The sequence below is a fragment of the Corylus avellana genome, chromosome ca5, assembly GCF_901000735.1.
Source record: "Corylus avellana chromosome ca5, CavTom2PMs-1.0".
In the NCBI taxonomy this organism is placed as follows: Eukaryota; Viridiplantae; Streptophyta; class Magnoliopsida; order Fagales; family Betulaceae; genus Corylus; species Corylus avellana.
Window position 1 is genome coordinate 34,011,770 of NC_081545.1, and position 14,338 is coordinate 34,026,107.

The 14,338-nt window shown below is 34.9% G+C and overlaps 2 protein-coding genes across 2 annotated transcripts; one reads left to right on the forward strand and one right to left on the reverse strand.

The window, feature by feature from the left end:
• Positions 1 to 579: 579 nt before the first annotated feature.
• LOC132181222 (photosystem I assembly factor PSA3, chloroplastic) lies at positions 580 to 3,398 on the forward strand. Its single transcript, XM_059594340.1, has 3 exons — positions 580 to 1,016; positions 1,190 to 1,354; positions 2,870 to 3,398. Exons 1-3 carry the CDS (start codon positions 618 to 620, stop codon positions 3,188 to 3,190), a joined length of 885 nt encoding a protein of 294 aa, XP_059450323.1. The 5' UTR covers positions 580 to 617; the 3' UTR covers positions 3,191 to 3,398.
• A 5,065-nt stretch (positions 3,399 to 8,463) lies between these two features.
• Positions 8,464 to 11,552, reverse strand: LOC132180435 (formate dehydrogenase, mitochondrial). The gene is made up of 6 exons (XM_059593252.1): positions 11,288 to 11,552; positions 10,132 to 10,303; positions 9,406 to 9,946; positions 9,001 to 9,125; positions 8,796 to 8,908; positions 8,464 to 8,720 (listed from the first exon to the last, which is right to left on the reverse strand). Exons 1-6 carry the CDS (start codon positions 11,357 to 11,359, stop codon positions 8,607 to 8,609), a joined length of 1,137 nt encoding a protein of 378 aa, XP_059449235.1. The 5' UTR covers positions 11,360 to 11,552; the 3' UTR covers positions 8,464 to 8,606.
• Between the last annotated feature and the right edge of the window lie 2,786 nt (positions 11,553 to 14,338).

The following is a 14,338-nucleotide window of genomic DNA, read 5'->3' on the forward strand; positions in this document are numbered from 1 at the left end:
TTCATTATTTTTATTTTATTTTTAAATGACCACAGAAGAAAAAAGTTAGGACAAAGTTGTGCCAAAAAATTGTGTTTTTATTATTTCTCTTAAATATAAGAGAAGTCTTACTTAAAAGTGCTGCCACGCCTTCAGAATATATTCTTCGGGATTTAGGGCCTGGGTGAGTGGGTGTGCATTTGAGAAAAAAAGTATACATTTAGTAAAAAAAAAAAAAATTGAAAGCGCTTTTAAGAGTTTAAAAAGTCAAAAAATAACGAAAATGGACTTTCAGTAAAAGCTTAAAAAAAAAAAAAAAAAAAAAAACCAACATTTTTTTACTTAAAAAATATATTAATAAAAAACAGTTCCAAACATGCTCTTACGTGAGAGAACGGTATAGTCTCCCACCATGGGGATGACAGAATTCTATTTAAGTCTGAGGATGGGCCCCATCCTCCTCACCATCGGATCACCATAACAAAAATGCCAGAATTCTATTTAGTAGCATCTGGGCCGTTAAAATTTTCTACAGCACGTGTGCTGTACACAAGCGGGATCCGACAAATCATTTCCTCGCAGATAACGTATATACAATAATACAAACGAGGGGCCAATAGCTTCCACTTACCATAACCATGGTGGTTGTGTCGACGCCCACTTCCACTCTATCTTCTCCCACCACCAACCTCGCAACCCATTTCACCAACATAACCTGCAAGCCAGTTTCACCCTTGCTGCAATTCTTCCACCAGGTTTATGGCAATCCCACGAGACCCAGTAGGCCAAAAGTGCCAAACTCTAATGGGGTCTTGTCTGTTAGAGCTTACATGGAGAATCCCAACTCTATATCCGGTTTTGCCAGCAAGGTCATCGGTTCCCTCCCTGTTGTTGGCCTAATAGCGAGAATTATGAGCGACGAAGGTGGCCTTGGCGGTGAAATTATTGATTTTACTGAGTTCAGAATGCGTGTGGGCAACAAGTGTAGCATTTCTGACTCTAGAGCTTTCTATGAGTTCCAAGAACGACGAGGCCGGGTAATAATCTTTGCTAATGGTTTGGTGTTGCATGAAATGTTGGAGTTTTCATTCTATAGGTAGCTTTTTGATTTATTGTTTTGACGAGACAAGAACGTTATTGCTTAGTACTCTAAATTTCATGAAGTTTTGTATTGGGATTGAGTTTGAGGCTGAGATTTCTTTCTGGGTAGGCAGGGGATCCTTTGTATGTTCTACTATGTTGTTGGCTAGCAGCCGTTGGTGCAGGGCTTCTCAAATCTGAGGAGATTTTGGAGGGGGTAGCCAGGCTTCGAATTTCAAACGATATTGAATTTGAAGAGGAGACTTTCCTTTCTATGATGAATGAAGCAAAAGAGGTTGGTTGCTCTAATTTCATCTGATCCCCTTTTTTCTCATAATTAATAAAAATTATTCTGGAACCCTGTAACAAACCCAAGTTGATTCAGATAAGGTAGTGTAAATTCTTGCATAACCAAAACTAGTCATATTCATACCCATAATCTAGAAAAAAAACCATGTTAATAATTTTACTGATATTGTGGGGACTGGGTTGGGAAATGGTTTTGGAATATGCAATTTGCCATTTTATTCCTATATGAACAATACTTTCTTTTATCTTCAATTTTTTGTTGGGTGAACAATACATAGAGATACCCTAATTTCTTTTCATCAGAAGTACTATGATTATACATCCCCCATCGTTTAAGGGAAGAAAAAAAAAAGAAAGAAAGAGAAACAGATAATATTTTGAGACACTCTTAGTTATTATTCTCCATTCTGCAACTGTTGCAACCATAGTAGAAGAAGAGGATGATTACTGTAATTTGAGTCATAAAACCTTCTAGGATGTAAACAGATCTTTATTATCCATACCATATATATACTCAGAAAACCAATAAGATAATCTATTAATACAAATTTTAGTACATTATGTATATTGACCAAACTGTTCTGTGCATTTTATCATTTTAGTTTTTTATTTCAATTAGATCTGATTTCTTTTCTTTTCTTTTTACTGGTTGTTTTTTGCATTATACATGTGTATCATAGTATATCAACCAATATCATGTCCTACATAAACATCAAATTGTATTTATGCAATTACGCCCGTCTACAGACACACTATGACCAAAGATAATGCTCTGACGGCAACAGCCATCAATGCCATGTGTCTTGTCACAGCATATAAACAAGAGAGGTGCTGTCAAGGATTCATCTCTAAGTGTATGTCCTCCTAGATTGATTAAAACATATGAAACTATACATATCACAGCCCCTCCCCACTGTCATGTGACTTTATTGTTAAGAGGAAGGAGATGACAAGAAGCAAATTTAAAGAGAAAGAGTCAGCGAATTGACAACCTTATGATTCATCCATAGTAATCTCAAAACTTTTGAATTGTCTCTCTCACTTATTAAAATTTGTTATTTATATACTACAATTAAAGGGGCAAAGATAGTGTAAAATGCTGGTGGTTATAATTATATTAGCTCATCAAGAGTCGCAATAATTCTATGTTAAGAAATTCATGCTTGATAAAACCCACATTGAATAATAACAACAAAAGTGAGCATTTAATGTAACATTGTCGAATCAAACCCATAGGTATGTTTTTGGGTTAAGGTAATATTCTGACAAGTCATCACTTAGAGACTCTACTTCTTGTTTATCTCAACAACAATTAGTATTACCTCAAAAAAAAAAAAAAACAACAATTAGTATTATGTGAAGTAAACAACTGGCATCATACCAAATATTTCTGTGTGCGCTTTTTGTTCCATTCAACAATTGATTCCTTGATCTGGTGAGGCTTGAAACCTTTAAGCTATTCTTTGATAAATTCTTATACGAAATGCCTTTCAAACTGTAGAGACGGGTGAAGTCAAAGGTTGCTGCTCCAACCATCCCAATGGAGATTCGAGTTGAGAAGGCTCTTGAAGCAGTTTATGTCTGTTGCTTTGGGAGGGACCTTATTGAGGAAAGAGATAAGAGTCTATTATCCATCATGCTTGCTTCTGTATTCCCAACAGTGGAGCAATCAGAGATTCAGAGGATTGTCGATGAGAAGTCAAGGAGAGTAGCTGAAGGCAGTGACAATAACAATGTCCTGGAGCCGAAGCCCTTGACAAAAGAAGCTGTAAAAATGCAAATGAAGGACCTCGAATTCCTTAAGCAAAACCAAGAGACCTAATCGAAGTTCTGCTTTTGATGTTGTTGTAATTAGAAAGTAATTATTTTGACCAAGTATTGAGAGGAAAACTGCAGAGTTTTATCTTTATGCCATTTTGGCAGCATCATATCTCAAACTTCTATTGTCCATGTTGAGAAAACAATGAAAATGGTATTTTTCCATTGAGTAATTATGAATAATGCTAGTAAGAGTTGGCAAAGCTTTTTAACTTTCCCCTCTTTCGTTTTGTCATTAGAATACTTCTAACTGGATAAACTAAACTAAGTTTGATATCTGTTTGTCATATTTCATATATGAATCTTCTGAGTTTGTTGCTCTTTTTCTTTTGTCATTAGAATGCTACTAACTGGATGAACTCAAACAAGCTTGATATTGATTTTATCCTGATTTTCAAAACAAGACAAAATTTTGTTTTACAAACTCCAAATTCTACTTTGATTCAATATCAAACATGATCAGCAAACTAGAAACTCCGACTAGGAAACGGCTCACACAAAAAGCACAAGCTTTTACTAATACTGGCTTGCTAGTTTACCCTCCTTGACAATGTAGTGTTGTGGAGGAAATTCTTCACCCTTGAAGTACCTCTCCAGCATGTCCTTAGTTCCAGCAGCATATCGTAAGTGCATAAAATTCCATGGTGAGGTAATTGAACAAATGAAATGGAAAAGAAAAATCAAAAGAGAACAAGACACTACCTGTGCATCAATGGTGGTACCAGAAATATGAGGGGTCATAGCATGGTTTAGCATGTAACATGGGCGGTCCTGTGGAGCTGGTTGTGGGTACCAAACATCACCACCGTAGCCTGGAGAATCAGAAAACAAAGCAATTCCATAAGCCAAATATAGGAGACCGACAAAGATCTATTGGGGTTACAATCGACACTTGTTTTGTCCACTACGGAGGCAAAGTATCTGGCAGCTTAAGAGGCAATGAAAGAAGCAATTTGGTTAAGAGGTCTAGTTAGTGGTATGAGTTTACATCAGGATGAAAGTGTTGTATTTTGTGATAGCCAAAGCACAATACATTTGACCAAAAATCAAATGAATCAAGAGAGAACCAAACATGTTGATGTCAAATATCAGTTTCTTTGGGTGGTTGGGAAACAGGGAGATATCATCATATCATATTGAATAAAATTGTCACGGCGGAAAATCTAGCGAACATGTTGACTAAACCAATTCTTGTTCTTAAGAATTGATTGTTGTTTGTAGTTTGTGATTACTCTTAGAGGTGTTGAAGGAGAAGTCATGAAGAGTTTTGCATTGGGGACTTGATAAAATTCAAGTCAAGGTGGAGATTTGTTGTGTAGTAACTTAAATTTAAGCCAGAGAGTGGGGCCCAACACCTTTTGTATTTGGTTTAGTATTGGAGCTCTTTCAATGACATTGTCAATCCTTATTTTGGATGGAATAGAAGTCCTTTCCTTTTGCAACCATGATAACTCATCAACCTCCAACTTCTATAAATAGAGAAATGAAGCGCACTACGTAAGGTGGAGAAAGAGAGTCGCACGTCTCACTTCGTTTGTCCTCGCAACTTAGTGTGTCGCATAGGCACTTAGAGAAAAATAGAGTTTTCTTTTGATTTTTTTTTTCTCTTTTGTATGAAAGTGAGATTTTGGTATATTGAAGCTTTAGACTTGACTTGTTTTTCTCCCTACCACCTTTGTATTCCATATTTTGATAGTGAATTCTTCTGAGTTGTCTTCACCGGTGGATATAGGATTATTAAGCCGAACCACTTAAATCTTGATATCTTGTGTGGTTAGTTTATTTTTTTATTATACTCTTTTCTGCGTCTTTGGAGATCCTATAATTATTTTGTCTAAGTGGGAACTACTAGACAAGGCTGATGAGGTTTGTTTAGTTTTTATAATTGCCAATATTGAAGCTAATTTTATTTCATAATGTTCTCATTTTAACAAACCGTGTTAGTTTTGTTGGGGTTGTAATTCTTTACGCCAAATAGTCCAAACTATTAACTAATTCAACCCTTATTTGCTAAGGGTGCTACCCTAAGAATACTAAAACCTTCAAACAAGATCAACAAACCCCAGATAAAACTCAAACCACACATAACATACTTTCGGATTCAAAATAGTCCAATCAACATCACTTGAAAGCAAAAATATACAATAGTACAAATCATTTAGTAAAGTGTCCATGATTCATATTATTCCACAATAAGAAGAAAAAAAAGGATAAAAAAAATATTATTTGAAACAAGAGACATTTGAGAACTTCTATGTAACAAATCAGAGTCTCGTACATTGCTCTAAAAAGCTTCCAATTGAACCTGAAACAGAGCACGTTGTAAGTGTGCAACGCACTGACGCAGTTCAATAAATAAAATGCATAGTGAAGTGCGTGGAAATATGTGCCTTTTGTTAAGTAAATAGAATACTCCGTATGTGAAAATTTTGATCAAATTACAAAATACAAGTAAAAAATAAAAAATAAAAGTCAATTACACTTGTGGTGCCTGTACACATTTCCATTGATAAAATTTTTATACATAGCTATTCACAATATTCATTTATTGGAACAAATTTTTTATACTTTATTCCTTCAATTCAAATAAAATTACTTTATCAGTTTTTGTTTTTGGCAATCCATACATATTTGTCATCAAAAAACTAGTCTAATACAAACATTTTGACAATTATTAATAAGTGAAAAAAAAAAAAAAAAAAGGACAAGGTTTTCCTCCAAACTAGGTTGGAGGAAATTCCTTCAACCTAGTCTATAAAGGTGACACGTGTTCCTTGAACATGTGAGATGCACATAGTTTTTTAATAGTAAGGACAAAGTTGGAATAAATTTTATTAAAAACTCATATGCATCTTACATGTTATTAAAAAAAGTGACACATGTTACCTTTATAGACTAGGTTAGAGGAAATTCCTCCAACCCAGTTTGGAGGAAAACTTTGTCCGAAAAAAAATGATATGTTTTGCATTCCGTTAAGTATTGAAATTGCTAATTAAATGCTCCATAAATTAGGAAGGTTGAATAAATTAACTTCTGCTCCATAATTTAAAAAGCTTGTATAAATTTAACTTCTAGTACACGTAATGTAACACCCCTATCCTTGCTCCAAATGGTATGATATTGTCCACTTTGGGCCAAGTCTGCACAGTTTTATTATTGGTTTTACTCCTAAAAGGCCTCATACCATTTAGAGATAATATATTCCACATAAACACATCATATTTTCTATGCCTAGGATACCATATGTAACATCCCTGCTCCAAGTAGTATGATATTGTCCGCTTTAGACCATGCCCCCACGGTTTTCTTATTGGGTTTACCCCCAAAAGGCCTCATACCATTTAGAGATAGTATATTTCATATAAACACATCATCTTTTCCATGTTCAAGCAATGTGGGACGTCACACGTAAAGATTCATGTGGAATAAACAATGTTCAATGTTTTGCGGTAAATAAAAATAAATATTTATAATAAACCTTTTATTGTCACCTTCAAAATTATAATGTAGAGTTAAAGAGGCATTTTTTATGACATTTAAGGATATTGATAAGCATTTAAGGCATATGGATATGTTTTTCATGCATATATGTATGTGCATAATGCATTATTTCAATGAACATGGAGATAATTAAGGAGAGATTAGTTAAGAAATCTTTACCCAATCTAAAATTGGAGCTCAAGGATTGTGTTGATAGTTCTTGATATGCGTTTCATAACAAAGTTCCAAACAAGGTGCAAAAGTCTTATAGAGACCTCTCCAACCGTGTTCATACCAGCAATCAAATATGCAACTTTCAAAAACGTCATAAGGCTCATAATTGGAGGTTGTGAGACGGCAGGCATGAAAACCGGCATAGAGACACTTACTATAGCCAAGATGTCTATGTCCAATAATTGCCTTGTGTATTTTCATACGACTTTCAATTTTTTTTGTAACGCATGATGCTTACTTTGGCTCTAGCTTTTGTTGCTCCAGCTTTCGGTCTGGCTTTGGCTCTTGTTCATGATGCTTTGGGTTTTGAGCTTCATCAAGTTCAGAGAAACGAGAAATCATGATGGGATCTGAATGAGCGAAAGAGGTGAAGTTAAGGTTATTTGCTTGTATTTTCACCGCAATAAGGATACACAACTCTATCAAAACCACCATAAATATTCCAATACATTTTCTAGCCATCTCTTTTCTTTGATATTAGAAGGCAAGGCTTAGAAGCCTTTAACCCTTTATAGGAAACTGAATGACAAGACGCCCTTGGAATAAAAATAATTTAGTTTAAGAATTGATTTGCTCTTGCATCAATTTTATTTAAACAATTTTTGTTTAGTAGCTCGGACTTTTGAAAATATGATATTTTTTAAATTGAATGACTTTTAGTTCAAGTAACACCTTTTGGCAATGATCACAACGTTTCACACTTAAAAAAAAAATAAAAAATAAAAATAAAAATAAAAAGAAAAATAAAAAGTTAACATGTTATATTTAGCAAAAGTAAAAGAACAAGTGAAAAAAATGGATGATCCAATAGCCACAGTATGTCATATGATGAATTAATTTAAAAGGGTTTCGAACAAAAATATAAATTAAAAAAAAAAAGGTAATAAATGCATCATATTAGAATAATAATTATTCATTTATAAAATGAAATGTGGAAGTTATTACTAAAAAGGGTCCTTTTTTTTTGGAAAATATAAATTATAGAAAAATTGCTTTTTGCAATCATACAGAGACAAATTGAGTAAATGAATAAATTAATTTGATCACCTTAACATACATGGCTTCTTTTTTTTTTTTCTTAAGCAAAAGGGGTAAGTCGGGGAGACCAATTGTAGCTATCCTAATTGTGGCTATCTTACTTGTACGTGACCATAGTAGCACCTACTCGCTGGTAGCCGCACAGGAAAGGCCTAAACGGTGGGAACCGCAGGCGCTCTCTCAAGTCTGACTGAGCCATAGCCTGACTCAGCCCCATCAAGACATCAATAGGAATCCAAGGTAGTTAATACTAATCAGCCTTTGGATGTGAATAAATGTAGTGATTTGGTATTGTCTGTCATATTTCCTGTACGAATCATTTGAGTTTGTTGCTCTTTTTCTTTTGTCATTAGAATGCTACAAACTCGATGAACTCAAACAAGCTTGATATTGATTTTATCATGATTTTCAAATTATTTCAAGACAATTTTGTTTTACGGGGTTAACATCTAACATGTTGCCAACTCCAATTTCTACTTTGAGTCAATATCAAACAATTCATTTTCCAATTGATTGACATCCGCATGAAGCAAGCTGAAACCTTTGCATTAAACTGTTTGTCAAATCCCACAGAGATTACATTTATTTCAGGATTTTGCTGACTTATTACGTGATCAGCAGACAAGAAACTCCGTCTAGGAGACGGCTCACACAAAAAGTACAAGCTTTTACTGATACTGGCTTGCTATTTTACCCTCCTTGACAATGTAGTGTTGTGGAGGAAATTCTTCACCCTTGAAGTACCTCTCCAGCATGTCCTTAGTTCCAGCAGCATATCGCAACTGCACAAAATTCCATGGTGAGGGAATTGAACAAATGAAATGGAAAAGAAAATTCAAAAGAGAACAGGACACTACCTGTGCATCAATGGTGGTACCAGAAATATGAGGGGTCATAGCATGGTTTGGCATGTAGCGCCATGGGTGGTCCTTTGGAGCAGGTTGTGGGTACCAAACATCACCTCCGTAGCCTGGAGAATCAGAAAACAAAGCAAATCCATAAGCCAAACAGAGGAGACTGACAAAGATAAAGTATCTATTTTTGGGCCGGTTCTTCAGTTACCTGCAACATGTCCACTAGTGCAAGCATCAGCAATTGCTTGTGTATCCATGATTGCTCCACGAGCATTGTTAACAATCAAGACTCCCTTCTTACACTTCGCAATCCTATCTTTGTCAAACAACCCTCTGATTCACAAGATCAAAATTCTCATAAGTTTTACTTTTCAGAGCATAATTCCAAAATATAATGATAGCAAATAAGTGAAACAGAAACATGACATTCAACAGCAGGCAGATTCAAACCGTATCACAACATGGTATCTAAACAAAACTGAGATCATCCCGGCAATGTCGTGTATTCTGTATCACTTTACAGAAAGCTGTTGTAAAGTGATTTTCTGTAAATTCAAAGGAGCCAAAAATACTAGCAGTAAAATAGTGATTGGACAAGCAATGAAATAAATACCTTGTCTTGTCAGTGAGAGGCGTGTTGATGACAATTACATCACATTTGGGAAGCATTGCATCAAGATCCTCCTCAAACTTTGCCCCAATCTGCTTCTCTAATTCAGGGTCCATCTTGAGACGATCATGATAAAGGAGATTACAGTTGAAAGGTTTCAAACGTTGAAGTAATAGCTTGCCAATTCGTCCAGCACCAACAGTTCCAATTGTCTTTCCCTCAAGATCATAAGACCTGTGAGCAATAGCTGCAACATTCCATTCCCCATTAATAGCCTGATGGTATCCAGGTAAGAAGTTCCGGACAAGAATGAGGATTCTCATGAGCTCATCTTCTGCAACTGAAACAACATTGCTTCCTGTGACCTCTGCAACTGTTAATCCAGCAGCAGCAGCAGCATTCAGATCAATATGATCAGACCCGATTCCAGCTGTGAGAAGCAGTTGCAAATTCTTGGCCTTCTTGATCCTCTCTGCCGTAACATAGGCCGGGTGGAATGGGGTAGATATGAGGACGTGGAGATCGGGAATGTGTTTTTCGAGTTCTGATATCACGGTACAAGTAAATTCAAAGGAAAATAATAATAATAATAATAAAAACTTACAACATATACATGTAAGAGATGCTACAATATAAGTGAAGAGAGAAGAGTGAAGAGCAAGATATTACTTTAAATCATGTGCAACAAATTTATGTAAGTATGATGGTATCATCTGACAATATACTGACCAGAGTCTGGTCCTTCTTTGTCATCAGTGACAATGTACTGGTGGCCTTGTGATTCAAGCCAGTCACGTATGCCCAAAGCTCCCTCCACACAACCCACAAAATTGGGATTCATGGAAGCATATTCATTGGCCTTGTAAAACACCCCCACGATTTTCTTGCTTCCAGGAGAAGCCTGTTCACATTGAGAGAAATAAACATGACCTCACAAAAATACAGACCCCACCAAAATACACTTCTATCAAAAACACTTTTTCAAACTAAAAGCACAAGACACTTACCCAAATGCATTAACAATCACAAGTGTGGATTTTTTAACTTTTAGATTAGGTCAAGTTACTTCGACATCACGAAAAACTCACAATTATCCCAAAAACCTAAGCCGGTAGAAAATGGAAAAATCAATGACTCAATCAATATTCTGCCAATTCAAACTTATGAGAAGGCCAGTGCTAACTCAACCCTTAGGCAATTTAGGCTGTTGCTTAAGGCCTACAATTAATAATTGGAATGTGCCCACTTTTTTACTTTTTTATTTTCACATTCATGAAAGTCACATGCATAAGGTGGCAACGTCAATTTCAATTAATTAAAATAAAATATTATTTAATTAATATTTAAATATAAATATAAAAAGCATCTCACTTAAACTTGTCCCTTAAAGCTTCATAATGTGGGTCCGGATGGATAAGGCTATCCTCAATTATACCCGCTGCTTCGGGATGTTTGAGTTGAATGATTGCTGATGATAATATAATTAATTAATCATAATAACTAAAAAAATACTGTAGCGGGCCCGTGAAGATATTCAATGGTTATCCCCATAAGCTTTGCTTTATCAATTATCATAATAATCTGTGGCAGTCAACACTTTTTGCGTGTGACTCACCCAACCCAAGTATGATCATCCTGATCAGTGATCCCAGATCGTGACGTACCGTCTGGTTGTGGGAAGGGATTCCACACATCAACGATCACCCAATACGAATAATCCAAACATTTACTACCGTCCGATCATACGAATTTCAACCCCAAAGTTGGAGAGAAAAGAAACAAAGAAATTGGCAAACAACAAGAAGATCAGAAGTATTGCAAATCAAATTCAAAATTGGTTCATGGACATCAAAATTAGAACCACATGCATAAAGGAAATTCTTACATGGAGATTCCTAGTGACCCCTGAGGAAGCAACGGCTTTAATCGCAGAAGTAGCAGCACCCTTCATCGCCATCTCTCTCGCTCTCAAATATATATATATATAGGGAGAAAGAAAAGGCTTTCAATGGAGTCTCTGTTTTCTGCAGCACAAAGAAGCCGGACTCCCCTACATATACACAACTAAGTCCACTGTACAAGATCAACTTTTTTTTTTCCTTCTTTTCTTGGTAGGCCACTTGGGAGTCTGGCGAAGTCGAAATTGGCTGTAGTTTCTTCCTCTATTCGTTGCTTCACGGTTCCTATTATATGCATGATGGGCACGTGTGGCACGTGTGGCTCTGTGCTGCCGGATAAACATCGCCATGTCATCCAGTGCTATTTATGATTTCACCAACGACCAAATGACAATTAAAAAGTTTATGAAAATTTTTATATAATTTCCTCGAATTATTACTCAATTAATAAAGTTTTTTTCAAATTTTTAATTGTAATTATGTCTTACTCAAACTATTGAAAATTATTAATTTTTACCCTTAATAAAATTTAAAAATTTTAAAAATTAAGAAAGAGAGTGTAAATTTTTTTTAAAAAAAAAAAAAGAAACAAAAATTGTTATTATTTTTTCGAATTTATTGGAATATTTTTGTTTTGTTTTTTTTTTTGACAAAAATTTGTGATATTTTTTGTCTTTTTGCTTACTTTAGAGGACATTGATAATTTTTTTGGTAGTTTTAGAGAATGTTTTCCCAATTGAAAATTTGGTAAACATTATTTGAGATGGATAGGTTGACTTTTCCCAAAAATTTATTACACTCTATTAAATTGAAAAATAAAAGAAATAGATGATGCTTATTAAAGTACAATAGTTTGTTTGTTTATTTTTTTTTACCTTAAATTAGGGCTGAGCAAATTCACCGATTAGCCGACAACCGATCGTGTTCTGACCGGAACCGCCCCGACGCCGACCGACACCGACTACTTGCCAGCTGGTAGGCGATAAACTTTTAAGATTTTCGACATTGTCGGTTCGGTAGGCGGAAGAGCTTTTACATAAGTCGGTTTTCGACCGACACCAAACCGACAATACCTGTTAATACATATATAACGCATATCCTTGATGAATCAACTGTGACTCTGCGGCTTAAAAAAAATTTTAAAAAAAAATTGTGACTCTGCAATATTTGAGAAGTAATGGAGAAAGAAATTGGTGCTGGTAGAAGAAGAAGAAGATGAAACGCATATGCGACATTCGACTGACATTATTCATTTATTTATTGCAAAATTATTGTTGTCTTATTTTATTTCCACTTCCCCAAATATTTTTATTACAAAAGTTGTTATTATTTGTATTATTTTATTTCCCACTTTCCCAAATAATGTCTACTTTTTCTTTTTTCATTTGTCTTATTTCAAGATGTTGTCGGACACTTGTCCATATACTCCATGCTCCCCATTCACGCCTAATTCTATTCCCAAGGCTCCAAGATGTCATCTCCACCGCCCATTTGTTTACCCAAATGAAAAACAAAATATTGCTCATTTTCTTCTCCTTCTCTACAAAAACGTCTCAAACATTAAAACTTCTTCCTCAACTATCTCGACAAAATGGGCGGACAACAACAATATTTCTACCGAAATTCATTTCGACTTACCAACCGACATCTTAACCAACTTATCGGTGACGGAACAAAAGCTTGGCGGAAGAAGTTGATAAATTTACCGGCTTTACCGACTTTGGGGCGAAACAAAAAAATTTCTTTCATGACTGACCATAACCGACCGACGCTCACCCCTACCTTAAATGTCTTTCTCGTGTTTTTTTTTTTTTTTGTGTGTCCTCTTCCTATATAGGTATAGCCCTCCTCCCCCTCCCCATGACCTCACCTACATTGGTGAACCACATCAAAAGGCATTATACCATTGTTTTACAAAAAAACTTATCACTATAATAAGGTCATAATAAAGTGGAATTATATATAAATACATTACATTATACCATTCATTTGAAATATACATCCATTGAACTATCAAGTAATTCACAATGAAACTTGGTATATATGGAGATAAATAAGCTTGGTGCTAATTACGTACCATAAAGGCTCACTCCATAAAAATCAGCCATAAACCCAAAAGATGCTATGAATTCTTCTATTTTTTTATTTTTTGTTCATTACTTTTGTAAATTTATTATTGAATTTGTGAAATTTACATATGGGTCCATACATTCAATGGTGAATTTGTTTATCTCTTATAGAGAGATGAACAAACTAAATAAATGGTTTTATTTAGTTTGATTTTGTTTATCTCTTTAGTTTTATTTAGTTTGAATTTGTCACACCCAATTCTTCACACGTATATATGATTTTTAAAAGGAAAATATTAGGTATTCTTTTAGTATTTTTCTGGTGTTTTTTTAACTGTGATGTGACTTTTAAAATTACCAATAGATTAAAAATCAATAATGATAATCTCAAATTTAACGATAATTTTAAAAGTCACGTCATAGATGAGAGGATACAAAAAAAATACTAAAAGAACACCTAACATTTTTCTTTTTAAAATTATAATTAGATTAAAATTTAATAAAAATCAAATACAAATATAATAATAATTTTAAAAATTACATATAAATATAAGAAATTAAGTATCAAAAAATGAGAGTAAATATAGCATTATTTCAACTAAAAAAAACTGCCTCTAAAGTTAATCGTAGATACAGATTGCGAGAGAATTTGCTTGCCACCTGGCAGCGACAACAAAAGCAATCTGAAGCCACATGGTCAGGGTGGGGTCTCCATTGCTCGTGATGGTTCACCTAATGACTTTATCGAGTCAGCATTCAACCCCGTGGCCAATTACAATTTGTCCGCCGCCTTCGGCAATTTCAATTTTGGCCTTTCGGTCATGCACTCGCCAATCGTAGCATGAGGGGGGTACTTCGGTCATTTGAACTAGGAGAGAATCCAATGTGGAAGGGATAAGTATTAACAATTGTCTTACGTTTGCAGAGACGTCCTCACCAGTTAGAACCTCATCCTTGCATTGGAGGGCT